This window comes from Nipponia nippon, unplaced genomic scaffold, assembly GCF_047370975.1.
Source record: "Nipponia nippon isolate SJK-2023a ecotype South Korea unplaced genomic scaffold, ASM4737097v1 scaffold_4, whole genome shotgun sequence".
Taxonomy (NCBI): Eukaryota; Metazoa; Chordata; class Aves; order Pelecaniformes; family Threskiornithidae; genus Nipponia; species Nipponia nippon.
The window spans coordinates 88,396,064-88,414,666 of record NW_028262358.1 but is presented as its reverse complement, the minus strand read 5'-3'; the positions used below and the strand labels follow the sequence as shown (position 1 = coordinate 88,414,666).

At 36.4% G+C, this 18,603-nt stretch overlaps 1 protein-coding gene across 10 annotated transcripts in view; it reads left to right on the top strand.

Moving 5' to 3' along the window:
• DOP1A (DOP1 leucine zipper like protein A) overlaps positions 1 to 18,603 on the top strand; it is a 67,703-nt gene that overhangs the window by 31,507 nt on the left and 17,593 nt on the right. For all 10 annotated transcript variants that reach the window (XR_015708848.1, XM_087777020.1, XM_087777019.1 and 7 more), the window contains 9 exons: positions 23 to 256; positions 3,180 to 3,804; positions 6,864 to 7,138; positions 7,808 to 7,960; positions 11,876 to 11,976; positions 13,238 to 13,497; positions 14,199 to 16,206; positions 16,317 to 16,428; positions 17,393 to 17,575. Coding sequence is in view for 9 of the 10 variants with exons in the window: in XM_087777020.1 (XP_087633146.1) it covers positions 23 to 256; positions 3,180 to 3,804; positions 6,864 to 7,138; positions 7,808 to 7,960; positions 11,876 to 11,976; positions 13,238 to 13,497; positions 14,199 to 16,206; positions 16,317 to 16,428; positions 17,393 to 17,575 (3,951 nt within the window). In the remaining variant the exon portion in view is untranslated. The remainder of the gene's footprint in view (positions 1 to 22; positions 257 to 3,179; positions 3,805 to 6,863; positions 7,139 to 7,807; positions 7,961 to 11,875; positions 11,977 to 13,237; positions 13,498 to 14,198; positions 16,207 to 16,316; positions 16,429 to 17,392; positions 17,576 to 18,603) is intronic.

Genomic DNA, 18,603 nt, shown 5'->3' with positions numbered 1-18,603 from the left:
AGTTTTACTATTACCTTGTTAGGAGACTTACATTGAAATACAGACAGAACACTTGCCTCAGCTGTTGCTCAGGATGATTTCTGCATTGACAAGCCATCTTCATACTTTGCACTTGTCTGAGCTTACTGATTCTCTCAGACTCTGCTCGAAGATCCTTAGTAAGGTTCAACCTCCGTTGCTATCTGCTGGTACAGATGGTATCCTACAGCTTCCTAGTGGACACAGCAGCTCCATCAAAGAATGGGAAAATAAAAAGGTAATTGATTATGTTTTGCAGCATCTTGGAAAAACTCTTTTTGTGTGGAAAGGAAAAGTGGGCTTTCCAAGTCTGTGCTGAACCACCCATAAGTCTTTGATTAGATTTAGTTTAATATACAACAGTACATGTGAAACTTGGATCATCAAAAGAAATTATAATCGTGTGTTTCATTGTGGTAAAAGGTCTTGATTCTTAAGAGTTTTTATCTAGATTTAATATTATACATGTATAAATCACTTCAGAATCAGGGCCTAAGAATGAGCTAATCAACTAAGGTTTGAAGCTGTAATGCACTTCAGGAGTCTGATCATGTAGAATATAACTGGACTCGAAGAATTCTCCTTTTTGGTTATGTATCAGGCATATGTAAATTCTCCGCTCACCCAGTTTATGTGCATCAGATTAATACCCATCAGTTATTTTACTGTCACTGTTAAATTCTTAGAGTCATTTAATAAAGAAATAGAAGAAACAAACCAGCCAGCAGCTCTTTCTCTCTCTTTCTCTTTTAACGTTGTCTAGTTTGGTCTACGCAACCATGGCTCTGTAAGGTATGTTAGGTGACATGCCCTGAAATCCTTGTTCTCCAGCTGAAGAAACTAGAGGAACATCATAGAATAATTTAGGTTGGAAGTGACAGTCGCAGGTCACTGCTCAAAGCAGAGCTGATTTCCTACTCTTGGCATTCTTTTTCTTAAGACTGAGCAAATCCCATTCTCTGAGCTTTCCTTTCACTGGACTTACTCAGTACATCAATGTTTGTTTTCTACTAATGAGTGCAAACTTGGACACAGTATTCCAGATTGGGTCTTAAAACTGCTGAGCAGAGGGGACTAATCACTTCCCTTGAGTTGCTGGCTATACTTTTGCTAATGCGGTCTTGTATGTGGTTGGCCCTCTTCACCAGAAGTGTCCGCTGCAGGCTCATGTTCACCTTGTCCATTAGGACTCCATCTCTTATGCAGGATCCTATCCTTATTCTTTCTATCCAGCTGATACCTGCCTTTTTTTGTTCTTTTGCCTTTTTTTTTTTTTTAATAAAGCCTGTTTTGGTTGAATTATGTTGCCCTTTGAACCTTCAACAGCCTTTCTCTTTCAATTACAACCGACTTATATGCGGCCATGCCTTCTGATAAGAGAGTGAAATTAATTACCTATATATATCTTTTATGTTGTATTTTATGATACAGGGTTACCCTTTATGTCTTCCCAAGTTTTTCAGTACATAGCTTTCACTGCCTCCTGTGTTAGTATCTCAAACAAATTTTCATTTTCTTTCTTACTCCATCTCTGGTAAAGTAATTCATCATATATAATGATGTCTCTGTTTTTATTTATTCATGAAAAAGTTATTCAGATTTTTAGATTACGCTCAAATTCTGTATTTAAGACTGCTAGTGATTAGAATGTCAGACAGCAAGACAACTTCTGGGCCTGTTAGATCTTGGGCAACATCTGCCATCGCTGGTAAGATAGCTAGATGAGAAGTATGTGGGCATGTTCTTTACCTGCATTTACTCCCACTGATCCATGCATTTCTGTTTAAGTTGTTTCCCTGTTCACCTCACATTCTCACCAGGAAACAGAGACTGTGCTACCAGTTACCAACAAGACTATGGGAGGTTAGAGCAGCCCCGAAAGTCATTGTGGGTTCTTTTTGAGTAGAAATCATTCATTAGATTTGTGCATATTCTGAACTGATGAGTTAAGGCGCACAATAAGTCATGAAGAACTGTTGTTGCTGGAGCAACTCTTCTTGCTTGTTTCTAGGAGAGGATTTTTTTTTTCTTTCAAGTTGCAAATGGTTAGTAGTTTTTAAATGAAAGTTTATTTCTTCTTTTATAATTATAACTTTGTATTTGAAAGAAATCCCTAACTTCCAAACCTCGGGATTGGTGTATAAAAAGAAAGATGGTAGTTAGTTAAAGTTGTACCATATATCCCTCTTGAATTAAGATTCCATCCACATTTAATAGACAATTTCTTAAGTCAAAGAGCATAAATTTTATTGAGACATTGAACTGGCTTTATTAATATAAATATGGAAGTGGGAAAAGTGTTTTTTAGGTTATGAAAGATTTTATTCTTTATTTACAGCTCCACAGTTCACTTTTTTAAGGTGTTTTGACAACTTATAGTTGTAATGTTAAATGACACTGTTCCTGCCTTCCTAATAAGACAAAACTTTAATAGTTTTGGTTCTTCTACCTAGACGGTAGAACCTTCGGTTCTTCTATATCTAGACAGTTATTAGGTTAAAATAATTTAATATTTAATGTGATTATTTACTTGTACAGTAGAAACTTCAAAAGCATGATCAGAGAAGTGTATACTTTTCCTGCTCTCTCAAGTCTTCCCATTCTTCTTGACTGACATCTCCTTTTTGTCTCCTTTGCCTGCAGGCATTTTTTACTCCTTTATGACTGCAGCAGTTTCTGATTAACAGATAAATATCTTGTCTTTTTGTAGAACATGCTAAAATCTAAAGTATTAAAAGAATCTTGGTAGCTAAAGTGACCGTAAGCAACATAGTTCAATGTCCTGCTTCCTGCTGGAAGTGAGGGGTTTTCTTTGATGTATGAATGTTTTGGTTTATGATGCTGTATAAATTAATAATACCCGTGCTTATGCATTTCAACATTCTTTCATAAAAATAGACATGATTGTAACATGAAGAAAATGTTAAAAGTAATAATATTTAAAGTATTTTACTTGATAAACCATGCTTTTTTTAATAGTTTATAGGTCTGGCAAGCTTACTGAAACACCAAACATCATTTTGCATAAAATGTATTCATATAAATAGATTTAAAACTGTGGAATAAATTTGTTGCTTTCAAATGGAGAAGCAAATAAATATTTTCTCACTAGGACCTAGGTAACCCATTTTGAACAATCATTAAACTTTCATCTCACTCAGGTGCCGTCAGTTTCACTTGAAAATCCTAATGATGTGTTTGAAGATGGTGAAAATCCTCCAAGCAGTCGATCATCAGAAAGTGGATTCACTGAGTTTGTACAATACCAGGCAGATACAACTGATGACATTGATAGAGCACTGAATGAAGGTCACAGTGCACCTGGCATTTCTATTATTGGTAGCACATCCTCAGAGACTGAGACAGCATCAACTGTGGGATCTGAGGAAACCATTGTACAGCCTCCTTCCATAATGACACAGGGGACAGCAACTCGAAGTGGGAAAACGATCCAAAAGACTGCAATGCAGTGCTGTTTGGAGTATGTCCAACAGTTTTTAACCAGATTTATCAACCTGTATATCATTCAGAGTAATTCCTTGTCTCAGCCCTTAGGGGCAGAGCTGCCAGTAGACCCCTCTAGAGAGCAAGGACAGACCACAAAATGGGACAGAGAATCACAAGTTGATGCCAAGGTGAAGAAAACAAATAAGAAAAAAACACCGAAAGAATACCTTCCTGCCTTTATTGCTGCTTGTCAGCTGTATCTTGAATGTTCGAGCTTTCCCATTTATATTGCTGAAGGAAACCGTACTTCGGAATTACATCCTGGGAAGCCTGAAGTTGGTAAGCTGCACTCTTCTTTGTTCTTTGCTTTTAAAATGGTTGGCTTGTTTTTTGTTGTTTTTTTGTGTTTTTTTTTTAAATTGAAAGTAATAGTATTTATGCTTTGTGGGTGTTGCTGTTTGCTGTTCCTCTCAGAAATGTAAGTCTCCTTCTGTATCAATTGGTTGGCTTTTTGGAAACTACACTATTTTTTCATGAATTTTAAGAATATTGCTGGCATGGGTTTTGACAGTAATTAATATTGGGGTGACAAATATAAATTATGCAAACTGAAGCCTGAGAGTAGAATCTAGATTTTCAGATGTTTCTCTTTACTGTATGGTTCCACGGTGTTTTCTTTATCATATTTTGTAATAGTTACAGCTGACATCAAGTATGTTTTTAGCTTCATTTTTGCAATTTTGGATTGATGTGCACATTGATCACTTTGTGCAATGCATGGAAATTATAAGCTTCTGTCCAATAAAAATCATACCAGATAAGAAATTAATTAATTTTACTTTGCTCCTGTTAAAGGAACAGTTCTTGCAAACAATTCTTCTAGCTACAGTTGCATTAGAAAACAACATAAAAATGGTGGGGTTTGTGAAGTGTATAGATACAGATACAGAAATGTGATTAAAATGTTGGCAGTTCTGGATTACTGGAAAATGTGACATTTTACGTAGACAATCCTTTTTGCAGTTTGTAAATTCTTCAGTTGCAGTTCTAATTCTGGTTCCACTTCTGGTCTGTAGCTTGAGAGTTGCTGCCTTAAAATGATACCATGGTGGATATGCTTTGAGCATGCAGAAATAGTTACAGTAATTTTGGCTACTGTCACAGTTGTCTTCTGTGATTTTAGTTTTTCTAGGAAATTTCATTGTTGCAGCTTTTCATTCTTATCCACAACTTTCAAAATCTATTAAAGGCTAAGCACTGGGCACTGCTGGGAGATGAATAAGTTTTTTTGGCTTTTGGAAACAACCATGTTTAAATTAACCTGACTGCTTCTTCTATTCCTGTAGTCTTTAAGATGCGTTGACGTTATACAGCCAGGAGCAGAGCATGTCTTTGACTTTGTGAGATCTAGACATATCAGATATTTATGTCAGTTGAAGGCGACTTGGTTACAGCTGTTTATTCATTAAGGGTAGTGCAATGCTAAAGGTGTACTACCTTTTGTAAAAGATCTAGCACAGGACATTTCTGCTTCTATAGCATGACCTCAAAAATGTGATTTATTTATTTATTTCCAGACACTAGCAGCCTACAAATGAGTGTTGTGGCAGAAGACTAAAAATATTTTTAAAAATCAGCTGTTTACTTATTGCTTTTCTGTGGATATAACAGTTTTGATTACTGCTGCCTTGTAAACTCTAAAGCAGAAAGCCTGTAGAGCTTGAGTAGTATGTGCCTTATATGAAGGCAGTGATTCTGGGAATCCTTTTCACTTTGTTAAATGTCTTGGATTTGCGTTGCTTGTTCATCACCTGAACTTTCCCATTTGTGATGTTGCATTTGCAGTCTATTAAACAGTGTGACTTTGAGGAATAAGCAGAAATTGTAGGTGGTTGAAATCAACGGGAGGGATTTTTTCAGATGCAAACATCTGTTGTACAGAATGGCGGGGCGGATGGGAATAGTGATGGCAATGGGGATGCATAGCTGTCCCGAGAGTCCTGCTTCCCGTAACAGAGAATGCCAGTGGAACAGAGAATGGGAGAAGGTAGTTAACCGTAATTCACACACTAGCCTTTTCTTCATCTATTGATATGTTTTTGTACTGCAGAAGAGGCTGTTTTTATTGAAGTGTTCCTACATTTGGAACATGTTTTTGATGGGTTGCATTAGTGATGTGACCCAATTGCCTTTAATCAACGGTGACAGTCATCAGTCTGTTTATTTGAAGGAGCCAAATTAATGTGATATTAATAGAACATAATTGTTCTTAATTTTTGCAGTAGGCTTAATTTCTCAGATAAATGCATGCTATTTTTAATTAAAGAAATTAAAAGGGCAACTGAGTCAAGCTCAGAATAATGTTTATATCTGTAAACTCTAGAACATTATGTGGAATTATTAGGTATATTTAGGCTCCTATTTACATTGCAAAATTAACTATTGTGGATATAAATTAGAAATTGCGTTGTCCTTCCCTTAATTCTAAAGAGTTGCTGTATTTGTGCCTATTAAATAACACTTCTTCACTTGTGTCTGATTCTAGAAGCATTTGCCTATTTTAGGAACACTATCAATAAGAGTCTTTCTGAAGTTTTAAGAAAAATTATACCTCCAAAATAAAAGGGTGCATTATTCACTTGGAGAGTTGACTGTGAACTTCAAAGACAGACACTTGCGTTATCAAGTCAGTGTATGGTATTCAGTGAGGGGATGGTAAGAAGGGGAAAACAACCACCTACAGTCAAAGTAGAGTATGATCTAATAGGATCAAGTTTCTGCCACCCAAAACATCAATTTTCAGATACTTTTACTTTTAAAGTGTTGCCAGGAAAAGCTCTATATTTTTTTGTCAGTATAAACTTGGTTTGTATATATGAATGATATATGTAAATAATTCTGTATGTATATTATAATATGTATATAACATATAATGTATATAATACTATTATATATATTTAAAATACTACAGAATTATTCCAGACTACAAGCTACAATGTTAAGACTTTATTGGTGGTCAAGAATTTCCTGAAGGAGGAAAGTGAATGAAAGGATGTGCAAACTACTAAACGTCCGGTTTTGTCTAAAACATGAAATCATCTGGATGCATTTCCATAAAATTTGTTTTTTTCTCTTCCTTGTTCAGATTTTCCTATTTATTTTTGGTTACTAAATGTTTGAAATGATACAGTATTGCATTTTTAATTAGATTATTTTAAATATAGAGATAGATACTTCTTGATGTTTCCCCTGCATACGTTTTCCTAAAACCATGCAACAAGTAGGTTGAAATATGAAAGAGAAAAGACAATTGTGCATATGGGTATGGGATATAAGAGGAAAAATTCATAATGTTTAAAATTGTTAAATTAATGTATCGTCTGTGATTTTTATTTCAGACTGTGAACAAGTACAGCCTCCCCTGTGGCTACAGACTTTAATGAATGCTTGCAAGCAAGCAAGCGATTTCAGTGTTCAGGGTGTTACTATTTCCCTTGTGATGGACTTGGTTGGATTGACTCAATCTGTTGCTCTCGTCACTGGAGAAAATCAAAACAGTGTGGAAACTGCTCAGCCTCTTAGCCCTAACCAGGGAAGAGTGGCTGTGGTCATCAGACCTCCTCTTACACAAGGCAATCTGAGATACATGGCTGAAAAGACAGATTTTTTCAAGGTACAATGCAGTGTCTCATTGCTGTTTTCTTTACACTTGTTTTCCTGGCTGGTGAAGACTGACAGTCCTAGCCACTTTACCATCCTTGATATGGTGAACCAAATTTTCTTGCTGAGTGTTTTGATAACAATTGTAACCTGTGTTAGACTCTGAGTGAAAATACACAGTAAGTTTTCCCACTGTGATTGTCTTACTGACTGCTTGGGTGAAAAGCCTTATTTGAATGAGTATTTTTAAAATATAAATAAAACCTGATTGAATAGCATCATTAACTAGCAAAGGTATGAAACAGAGATGTGCATAATGTAGGACTCTGGTAAACCACAGTCTCTGCATTTGTGTAATTTATGATGTAAGAAATCATTTACAAAAGATAATCAGCAGCAGGGTATATTATGTAGTTAATTATATTTCAATGAAAATTTATTTCTGGAGATGCCTGTGAGTTCTGACTCTTAACAGGAATTTTTTATGTAGCAAGTTATTGCAGTGTTTCAAACAGTTCCTTATGTTCATACAAACAAAAAGGAACAGTTTTATAGATTGCCTGTTGTGTCATCAGATGTAAAGTCTCCCATCACTGCATAGAGCTCAGTGTTACCTAGAGCAAAACAAGGCATGATACTCATTCGCTTATGCATCTTGCAACTTTTATTTTCATGTACAAAGCATATAGCTTTAACTCTTTGGGACCAGTTGGGTGATGGAACTCCTCAGCATCATCAGAAGAGTGTGGAGCTCTTCTACCAGCTGCACAACCTCGTTCCATCTTCGAGCATTTGTGAAGATGTTATTAGTCAGCAGCTGACTCACAGAGACAAGGCAAGTTGTTCATATATTTACTAAAAGCTCAGTTAAGTATATAACTATTGAAATATATTTAGAAAAAGTACTTGGTACCTCAGAGGAGGGCATAAATACCTTCAATATTGAAAAAATGTTGCCTTACATTGATTGTTTCAAACATTAAAAATACTCCTATCTTTTACTTGGATGCAGAACATCAGATTTGTCCACCCTCTGTCACTGCCACGCTCTCCTATATTCCCACTCGCAAGAAACCTTAACCTTATGTCTGCGGTAGTTGAGGCCTGTTTTCGTGATGTCTTGGTGTTTCACAAACCTATGAAAAGTGTTTGTAATATGGTAGTAATTGAATATAGATTTTCTAGATTCCATTCCAGTTGTCCTAACCACTCTTCTTTCCCTGTACAGCTCCATCAAACTTAAGCACACTTTCTTTTGCTGTGTCCTAACCAACTGTAGTTCAGTCCTCTGGCGTGCTCCTTCCTATTTCACCTAATTCTTGCATCTTGTCTAATCATTTGTCCTAATATAGTATCTAGACTTTCTGCTTCCTTTCCTCCACAGAACTTGGAGAAGGAGCACCAGCCAGGTTATTGTTGTTGCCATGTCTCTGTTGCTTTTCTTGGTAGTGGGGTTGGATTGCTTCTTTAAGAGAGTCATGTGTGGTCCCCTTTATCGTTCTATCCTTTTGCTTTCTCTTTTCTGTCTGTCTCAGCTGAGCTGTCCTTACTGCCTTTCTCTTTGTGTCGCTGCCTTCTTTTTACAGTTTGAGATCTGTTTTCAATTCCTTTCCCTTTCAGTGAGACACATCCTTATGAGTCTGCTGCATTTGATATTATTAATTTGCTTCTTCAGCCTTAATTCCCTTTCTCTTCTAAGCAGCAGTGATTTTTTTTGGTCTTTCTGACCATTTTTATGTATTATGTGATTCTGGCTCTTTTTGTAAGAGTTAATGTAAATATTAAGACAAAAGAGCAGCTCATAATTAGTAAGATTTTTATTTTATTTCCAGGTCCCAAGAGCTGTGCTATGTATTTTTGAGCTCCATCTTCTGACACTTGTCTCGGCTAATTATTTCCAGCTAAAGTGTTTCTGTGAGATTCTTTTCCCCTGTTAGGAAGCAGAGGACTTGCAATAACTAGGTACTTCTGATGAAGAGGCTTCTGTACAATTCTTCTCCAATCTCATGCGGCCCCTCTGTGCTCTGGTTATTTGTCCTTAAAAGATTTGAATTCTGACTGTTTCTGCCATGTTTGCCAGTTCTAGAGGGCAACTAATAAACTGCTCTAAGAGTAACTGCCAGTTTTCTGTGCATCTGTTTCTTGGTGGGAAATGTGCTTGCCTACTCTGCTCTGACCGACGTGGCAGCTGGGCTGTGAGATGTCTGTGTATTTCTCTGCAGTACGCCGCTGAGGCTGCTCTTTTCTTGAAGGTCTTTCCATCTTTGTCTCATGTCAAAAGCCACGGACTATAATTTGAGCAGAACCTCTCAAGTGATCAGAGAGCTGCTTCTTTGCCTCTGATAACTCTGTTTTGTTTCTTGTTATTACTTTGTCACTTGTCCTGTCTCCTGTTCTGCTAGCACAGGTTATAATGTTTGCTCATGACCCAGCTTGTTGGATTTCTCCTTCTTAATTGCTGCTCAAAGGTCTCTTACCTCACTGTTGGCTGTTTTCTAGAAGGGATCTTGGCTATCCTGTTGGTTACTTCTGTTTTGCTGCCAGTTTAGCTAATGCAAGTAAAGCAGTATTTTCAAAATCTTTTGAAGCTGGCAGATACTCAGATTGTTGACAAACGGTATTTCTTTTAGATCTGTGATGAGCCTCTGTAGTTTCATGCTAGACAACAGGGGCTTTTCAGCATTCAGCAACAGACTTATGTAGGGGATTTTATCTCTTATCAAAAGTTACGCTCTGCTTCCCAATACATAAAGCACATGCCTAGCTTTTACTATTGTTAGAAGGTGTTCTACTTGCCATGACAGGTACTTTTAATTTTTCCTCTCCCCTAGAAATTTGTTTCAGATAGAGGCTGTCAATTTGACATTTGAGTTGAGGCCTTTGTAGTGCTTTAAATTTTAGATATATGAACTGTTTTCACAGCCCCAGCGGAATGAATGATAGGGAATTCCTTACGTGCTCTGGCAACTCATGGTTGTGTGACTTCAGAAGCAGTTACCTTCTTGCCTTTCTACCAGAGAGTAACCAGGTCAACAAAAGTGACTGTGAGCCAGTCTGTCAATCACTGCAGCTCACAGCTTGGCATATTGATAAAACTGGCTATGATTTATAGTTTCACTCATTAGGCTGGTCTGTGAACTGCTGTGACTCTGGATGTGGCACTCGCTCATTTCTGCCAACCTTACTGTGAAAACAGTAATTTCTTACATATTCCCAGCATGGATTGCAAGGGCTTACACGGAATCATCTGTATGTGTTTGAGAATTGTTTTTTTCACTCTTTATTCAGCAGATGTTAGAGAATTGTTTTGTGTAACTGTATATGTTTTGCAGCAGTGTTGTGTTTGGGATTTTTTTTCCCTGAGAAGCATATTTTTTCTAAATACATGTGATGCTTGCTTTACTTTCCAGAATGCTGCTGTTTCTCTTGGTTTGTTTTTTGGTTGGTTGGTTGGTTTGGTTTTTTTTTAAGTTTACATCTGATGTGATCTGTCTTGCATCCTTTCTGTAATTTTCAGGTTTTATAGCTTTTACTTACAATTTTCGTTATTGTGGCAGATATTCGTAGTATTAGCTGTTGCAAAGCTTCTTAAGCTGTATGTTGTAAATTAAGTCTGGAAGTATGCCAGATTGTCACAGTGGTATTAACAGTTTTTAGTTTGGTCTCATTTTGATTAAAGGTAAATATACCTACTGTTCATTCCTTATAAGCATATATTTTAAGAAGAAACAAGTGAAAATCCTCATCCTCTTGTCTCTGCTTATCATCTAGTAATTTAGCTTAAGCCCTGATTGCATTTGAAAGTAATTTTGATGTCTTATTCAGTATAACTGTCCTGATTGCTGTGCTTTGTTTGTTCACCCCTATAACTGCTTAGTAGCTTCTTTGTCTCTTGGGTAAAGCTGTTTTTAATACATGTACCCATGTATTTGTATCATAGCATGGCATTTACTATTGTTTACAGCTTTGCTGGAATAAGTCTTTGCCTTGATCAGCCACAGTAAAGAGATAAAGGCATAAGAATTGTTACTTTAATACCATTTTCACCATTAAATATTCTGCATATTATTACTAGTCATTAGAAGTCCTTTGGACAGTAAGCATGTCCTATTTATCCTAATAAAACTAAGTTCCAGAGCTAAATTTGGCATGATAGTGATGAACTCTATCTACATTGTATCTAGCTAGAAAATTCTTGTGTGTCTTTCTAGCCAACTTATTTTCATTCCCTTATTTCCATGGATACTGTGTTTAATCCCATCATTCCAGACACTCTCTCCATAAAAATTTCTCTTTGTCTGCCTCTTCTCTCAGCCTCTGTATGCTTGAGTTTTCATATTGAAAAGCTTGCATGTTTCTTCCTGCTCTCTCTTCATAATCTGTTCTAGTGCCTTGATACCTATAGATAAACTCACTGAAAACAGCACAATTTGTGAGAGTAAAATAAGTATTGTTCAAGCTGTCACATTAAGTATTTAAAACTTTTTCAAGCTAAACTTTGAAACTAAGGCAGCCAAGATCAAGATGGGAGAGAATCCTTTCATGCTGCTAAATTGTTCAGAGACCTATTGTTGCCAATTACTGTTTTTAATGTTAGAAAATAGAATTTGAACTCATAGTCAAAAAAGTTTATTTTAATAATTTCATTATATCTTTTGAGATGCTGTATACATCTTTTTTTTTTTTTTTCTCCAGTTCTTATCAGAGACTGTTGTATTCTGATAGATCTAACTTATAATTTGGTCCACAGAAAGTAAGAATGGAAGCTCATGCAAAGTTTGCAGTGCTATGGCATCTGACCCGTGACCTTCATATTAACAAGTCTTCTTCCTTTGGCCGTACCTTTGACAGGTTGGTGATTGCAAGCATGATTCAGTTGAAATAATTTTGCTTCAAAATCTTTAACTACATTATACTGGCAGCATAGAGTGTTTAGAAATTGGAGAACTACAGTGTAACTGTGAGAGCAAGGAAGAAGGACAAGAAATGAATTCATGTTAGACAAAATTGTTTTCACAGTGATGATTATGTAAGCTGTAAATTTTTCTGGTAGCTGTAAAGAGTAGGACAGGAATGGTCACATGATTCCTTGACTATAACTGTGATTAAAATATTTGTGTATGTTGAATATAGTATCTGAGTTCTTGCTGTGATTTGGTAATAACAAAAGCAGGAGAGAGAAGTCAACCCAGAAGTGAATTACGTGACAATGGGAAGTAACAGTAAAGCTAAGAAACCTTAAGAAAAAAATTGCAAGTAAGCAGTAAGATATGAAAGTTTTTGTTTAATCTGTGTGTTTTACATAAGGTGTCATTTACGGCAAGCAGCAGAGGATTTCTGTTTTGTTTTCTCGTATCAGACTACTTTCTTAGAAAAAACTGATGGATTCGGACTCTGAACTAGTCTTCCTCAGCTAGCACAAATATTGTGGAAAAGTGCTTATTTAGATTTCCTAATGTATACTTAGCTGTAGGAAGAAGAGTAAAAAGGTTATTTCTTTGGCTTGATACTGTCACTCATTGTAGAAGTGGTGATAAATTTTGTACATACAGCAAAGAGCTTATGAACATGTACTACTGGAGGATGTAAACCAGTTGGTAAAATTCAGAGTCCAATATTTATGTTGCTTTCCCCAAGTCTGGAAAGGATTCTAAAGGCTAAAACTATTAAAAGAAGAATATAATGACAGTAGGAAGTGCTGAATTGTCAAGTATATTTCTTCACTCCATTCTTGAAGAAAAGATCTTTGAATAAGTTATCCTCTCTTTTCCATGCATCTGCGTGAATTGGCTTTTAAAGTTTTATCTTTTTGTACTGCACTAGCACTTAGTAGGCAACCAAAGCTTGTTATGCTAGTAGCTGTACAAATACTTGAACTGACTATACGACTGCTACTACTAGAGCAGCTGTCTTAACTGACTTTATTACTAGCTCTTCCTGGCCATTTCTTCATTATAAAACTCCAGATTGCAAAGTTTGGATTCCAAAGAAAATGCTGTTTTATATGGAGAAGACACTGACATGTTGAAATGTATCATATATCAGATTAAAATGGGATTATTCTCTGAGTAGTGTAGAATTTGTGCTAGGTTCGTTCTTCTTTCTGTTCTAGATCTTTGTTTATCATGCTGGACAGCCTTAATAGCTTGGATGGTTCTACATGGTCAGTGGGACAAGCCTGGTTAAATCAAGTGCTTCAAAGACATGATATTGCAAGAGTTCTTGAACCTTTGCTCCTACTGCTTCTCCATCCAAAAACTCAGCGGGTTTCTGTTCAGCGAGTACAGGCTGAATGTTACTGGACTAAATCTCCCTATCACCCTGAAGAAGAAAATGAAAAGCACTTTATGCAGAAGTTTAGCTGTGCTGATGGTATGTACACAAGAAGACTGTAGGAAGTTCCTTATTTAATGTCCTCCTTTGGTATTTGCATGAACGTTAAAAATGTAGTAGAAATTTTTGAGGGTAACTCGCAAAACAAAGTGCTGGAATAGCTACTGCTTGTATGTGCATTTGTGCATGTTTTATCTAATTCAAGTTTGGGTGTCCCAAGTATTGTTCAAGTTTTATTGTTCTCAAATTAAGATGATATGCAAGTATTTTAGTGCAGAGCATTTTCTTATGTCTTACTGAACTTCAGTAGAACTTAAAAATATGGTTTGAAGCTTAACCAAGAAATGAAATGCTTTTATGAATTAAGACTGCTGATGTGGGGCTGGCTGAAAACATACTGATAAGGTTTGAAGGTGTTTGCATCTATTGTGCAATTTTAGTAACATGCTAATAATTGTTTTTTATGAAAACACAAGCAGATAAGACTGCATAAGGTTTCATGGGAGAATTATGTTGTTTTGCTAAGGTCTACTGCTAAAGTAATCTTGCTTTGGTTATGTGAATGTGTCATTTGCATATTAACATTTCTTCTTTCTGCTGTGAAGTGGAAAGGCACTATTTACCCTGCCTTTATAATTTGAAGTCTCAATAATAGTTTAAATTCTAAATTTTAATTCTATATTCTTATTCTGAAGAACAAAATATTAGGTGTATAATTTTTTTGTGTGTTTTTCTTCAAGCATTTTCCCATGTGCCTGTAAGCCAAGGACAACTTATTATACCTAAAGAAGGTAATGAAAAACAACTTGCTATGGATGAAATGGAGAACTTCAGTCTGACTGTCAACCCTCTGAGTGACAGACTTTCCTTGTTAAGTACCAGCAGTGAGACCATACCAATGGTTCTGTCTGATTTTGACCTTCCTGACCATCAAGTTGAAATACTGCAGAGTTCTGACTCTGGCTGTTCTCAGTCATCTACTGGAGACAACATCAGTTATGAAGTGGAAACAGAAAGCCTGAGTGCTCAAGATAGCTCTCAGACTCTCAGAGAAGACTCACCTGATGAAATTGTGCAACAAGTGGTTACAGATCTTATATGCAAAGTTGTAAGCGGTCTCGGAGAAGAGGCTGAACCAGTTAAACATAATCTACACTCTGAAGATACTTCATGTAAATTCAGTCCTTTGGATAACTCCGTAGAGGTGGCAAAAAATGAAGATCAAAATATCCAAAGTAGCCGGAGTAGTTTGCTTAGTAATGACAGCTCCCAATTGCTATCTGCCTCAACTGAGACTGGACTTGAGAGCTTAAGAGATGAAATTTCAAGAAATAACTCTTCACCCTGTATTGCAGAAAGCCAGCAATCCCTCTCTGATCTTGCTCTTGCTTCCACTGAATCAAAGTCCAGAAAGCGAAGCCACAGTAGTATTCAGTTCAGCTTTAAAGGAAAGCTACCAGAAAAAATGTCAGAAAAAGAAACAATTGTTAAAGAGGCTGGTAAGCAACCAGGTGCAAAACCTAAGGTGAAAATAGCCAAAAAGAAAGATGAAGAGAAGAAGAAAGCACAAACAGAAAAGCTTAAGCAAACAAACGTCTTCTTTAGCGATGGTCTTGATTTAGAAAACTGGTACAGTTGTGGAGAAGGAGAAATTTCAGAAATAGAAAGTGATGTGGGGTCCCCAGGAATGCGGAAATCTCCCAATTTTAATATCCATCCATTGTATCAGCATGTGCTGCTTTATCTCCAGCTGTATGACTCTTCAAGGACATTGTACGCTTTTTCTGCAATTAAAGCAATTCTGAAAACAAATCCTTCAGCTTTTGTAAGCGCTATCTCCACTACCAGTGTCAACAATGCATACACTCCTCAGCTTTCGTTGCTCCAGAATCTTCTAGCCAGGCATCGAATATCTGTTATGGGCAAGGATTTCTATAGTCACATTCCAGTTGATTCTAACCATAACTTTCGGAGCTCTATGTACATAGAAATTCTTATCTCCTTGTGTTTATACTATATGCGGAGCCACTATCCAACTCATGTTAAAGTAACCTCACAAGATCTAATAGGAAACCGTAATATGCAAATGATGAGTATAGAAATTCTGACACTTCTCTTTGCTGAGTTAGCAAAAGTGATAGAAAGCTCTGCAAAAGGCTTTCCTAGTTTTATTTCAGACATGTTGTCCAAGTGCAAGGTTCAGAAAGTGATCCTGCATTGTCTGCTGTCTTCTATCTTCAGTGCACAGAAATGGCACAGTGAAAAGATGGCTGGAAAAAACATAGTGGCTGTAGAAGAAGGTTTCTCTGAAGACAGCCTTATAAATTTTTCTGAAGATGAATTTGACAATGGTAGTACTCTACAGTCGCAGCTTTTAAAAGTACTTCAACGGCTGATTGTGCTGGAACACAGAGTAATGACTGTGCCTGAGGAAAATGAAACGGGCTTTGACTTTGTCATAACGGACTTGGAGCACATTGGTCCCCAGCAGCCGATGACGTCTCTTCAGTATTTACATTCCCAGCCAATAACCTGCCAAGGCATGTTTCTCTGCGCAGTGATACGAGCTTTACACCAGCACTGTGCCTGTAAAATGCATCCCCAGTGGATTGGCCTTATCACTTCTACGTTGCCTTACATGGGAAAAGTTCTTCAAAGGGTGGTTGTTTCAGTGACTCTTCAGCTCTGCAGGAACTTGGATAATTTAATTCAGCAGTATAAATATGAAACAGGATTATCTGATAATAGGTATGCATATGTAGAGGTGTATAATCTTTTTAAGCACGTTTGATTGTGTTGAATTGCTTTACAATGAGATTAACCCATTTTAAAAAAAAAAAATCAATCTCTTATTTTAGGCCTCTCTGGATGGCATCAGTCACTCCCCCAGATATGGTTCTTACTTTATTAGAAGGGATCACAACAATAATTCATTACTGCCTCCTGGATCCATCTACGCAGTATCATCAGGTAAACTTATCTGGGTGTCTGAGAAGTTCCTATGCAGTACGTGTCAAATTCAGGACTGTGATTATGTTAGCAATGTGAAGACCTGAGTGGGAAACATAGCAAATAAATTGTCTTAGCTGTAAGTATGTTTTTTATTGATAATATACACATCTCAAACAGAAAAACAATTTTCTACTAATTGTACTTTTAAGAGAATAGTATTAGATTTTTTTCGTTTGGTTGGTTTCTTTTGGATTTTGGGGTTTTTTTGTTACCCTGAAATAGCTAAAGTAGGAATTCCTTAACTTTCAGACCTCTAAAATGACACTTTTTAGAGCTGGCTTTGTTTTGTGGAACTTCCCAGACTGATGCCTATCCTGTTACTTTCTGGCTGGACTGTGTTCATCTTGCAATATGTCAAAACATTCTCTTTCTGCTCCTTTGGTATATTCACAATTTGTCTTTTTATTCAAGCAATATTTTTAGATCTGATATTCTTGAGCATAGTCTCTTTAAGAATTTGGCCCAGATTCTGCAAGAAAATTTTTGTCCTACTCTCTCTGCAATATTGTTTTGGCTTTTTTTTTGTTCTTGTACCCCTTTGTCTTCCATTCATTTAAAAGTAACTGAAAAGTGTTTGTTGTCTGTGCAAGTAAGTAATTTTGCCTAGAGTATTAGTTACACTTAAAATTCTGAAATAATTGTTTTGCAAAGGTATAGGCAGATGATACGAAATTGATTGCTGTAGACAAGAGGCCTCACGTGTTCAGAATGCATTTGATAATGCACAACTGACTCAAAAGATTCTTTAACTATTATTTTTAATAGACTCAAAAGCTGTACATACTATAAGAATTACTAATTTGAAAAGGAGTTAAGGCTGAAAGCTTCCATGTCTATTAAGTCTCAATTTACACTATTTTACTTATGCTATATAAATAGATATTTAATACTCTTCCTCCTCTCTCCCCTTCAAATCCACTAGCTTTTGGTTAATGTAGATCAGAAGCACTTGATTGAAGCACGCAATGGGATCCTATCTATCTTGCATATGATCATGTCTTCTGTGACTTTGCTGTGGAGCATCCTTCACCTTGCAGATTCTTCAGAGAAAACGGCTGCTGCTGCTGCTGCATCCATTACTACCATTAATCTTGGGTCAACAAAGGTCAGAATATCAGGGATAATATTGTTTAAGTTGTTCATTAATACCTTTGTCAAACTAAATCCAATTCCATTCCCTTAAATGTAAATTGAGTTTTGATACCTTTGTCCTCATCTGCTCACCCACCCCACAAACAAGGCTGTTATAAATGGATATTGAATCTGCTTTTAAACTTGAGCGTGTCAATTCAAGACAGCAAAGTCTCATCTCTTTGCTTTCTACAAAGAAAATGAAATCCATCCTGAAAAAATTTAAGCCACCCTTTTATGCCTCAAAAGATATAAAAGATTAATGTAAAATCTTAGCAAAAGAGAACTCTGCTCTTAAAACATCTACTACTTGGACACTCATGAACTAGTTCCTTTATTCATTCAGTTCCCATACAGTGATGTCACTGTGCACAGGGAAATGACGTAGCAGACAGTGAGCTAGTAATCATAAAGAAGAGAGCCTGAGAAGGGGTCAAATAGGACTATACTGAGAATGCTGCCTAGCCCTCTTATTGGAAACATTTCAAACTTCTTACACTTCACATTATTTAATAGATAATTGTCACTTAAATTTGAAATGGTTTAAAATAAGATTTCCTCAGTTAATTTGAATACTATCAGAAATTGTTTATGATGATGCTGTGTTACATCCTTTTCAACCTGAATGACAATTCAGATTGAAGGAATAAAAAATAACTTATCTAAAACTCCATGTCTTTGCACAGACAGCATCCGTGGTCATCTTTGTGCTGCCCATAGGGTTTCCTACTCACTGAAAGAAAGGGGGTCTGTACTTGTTGGTGGCCTGTAATATTATGCTGCTTCTGTGAAAAAAGGATAAGCTTTTGTACTCTGGTTAAACATTAACTCTTCTGTACATTCCAGCTTTTCTTTAATTTGCCCAAGTCCGTAGTATTCAAAAGAGCATTCAACATGTCCTGTTTATGAAAAAGTCCAGTTTTAATTCAGCTTGTTCGGTGTAGTATCACTGTAGGTTATTTTACTTTTTCACCTCATTGCTTTCAGGTAATGCTTTTGTAG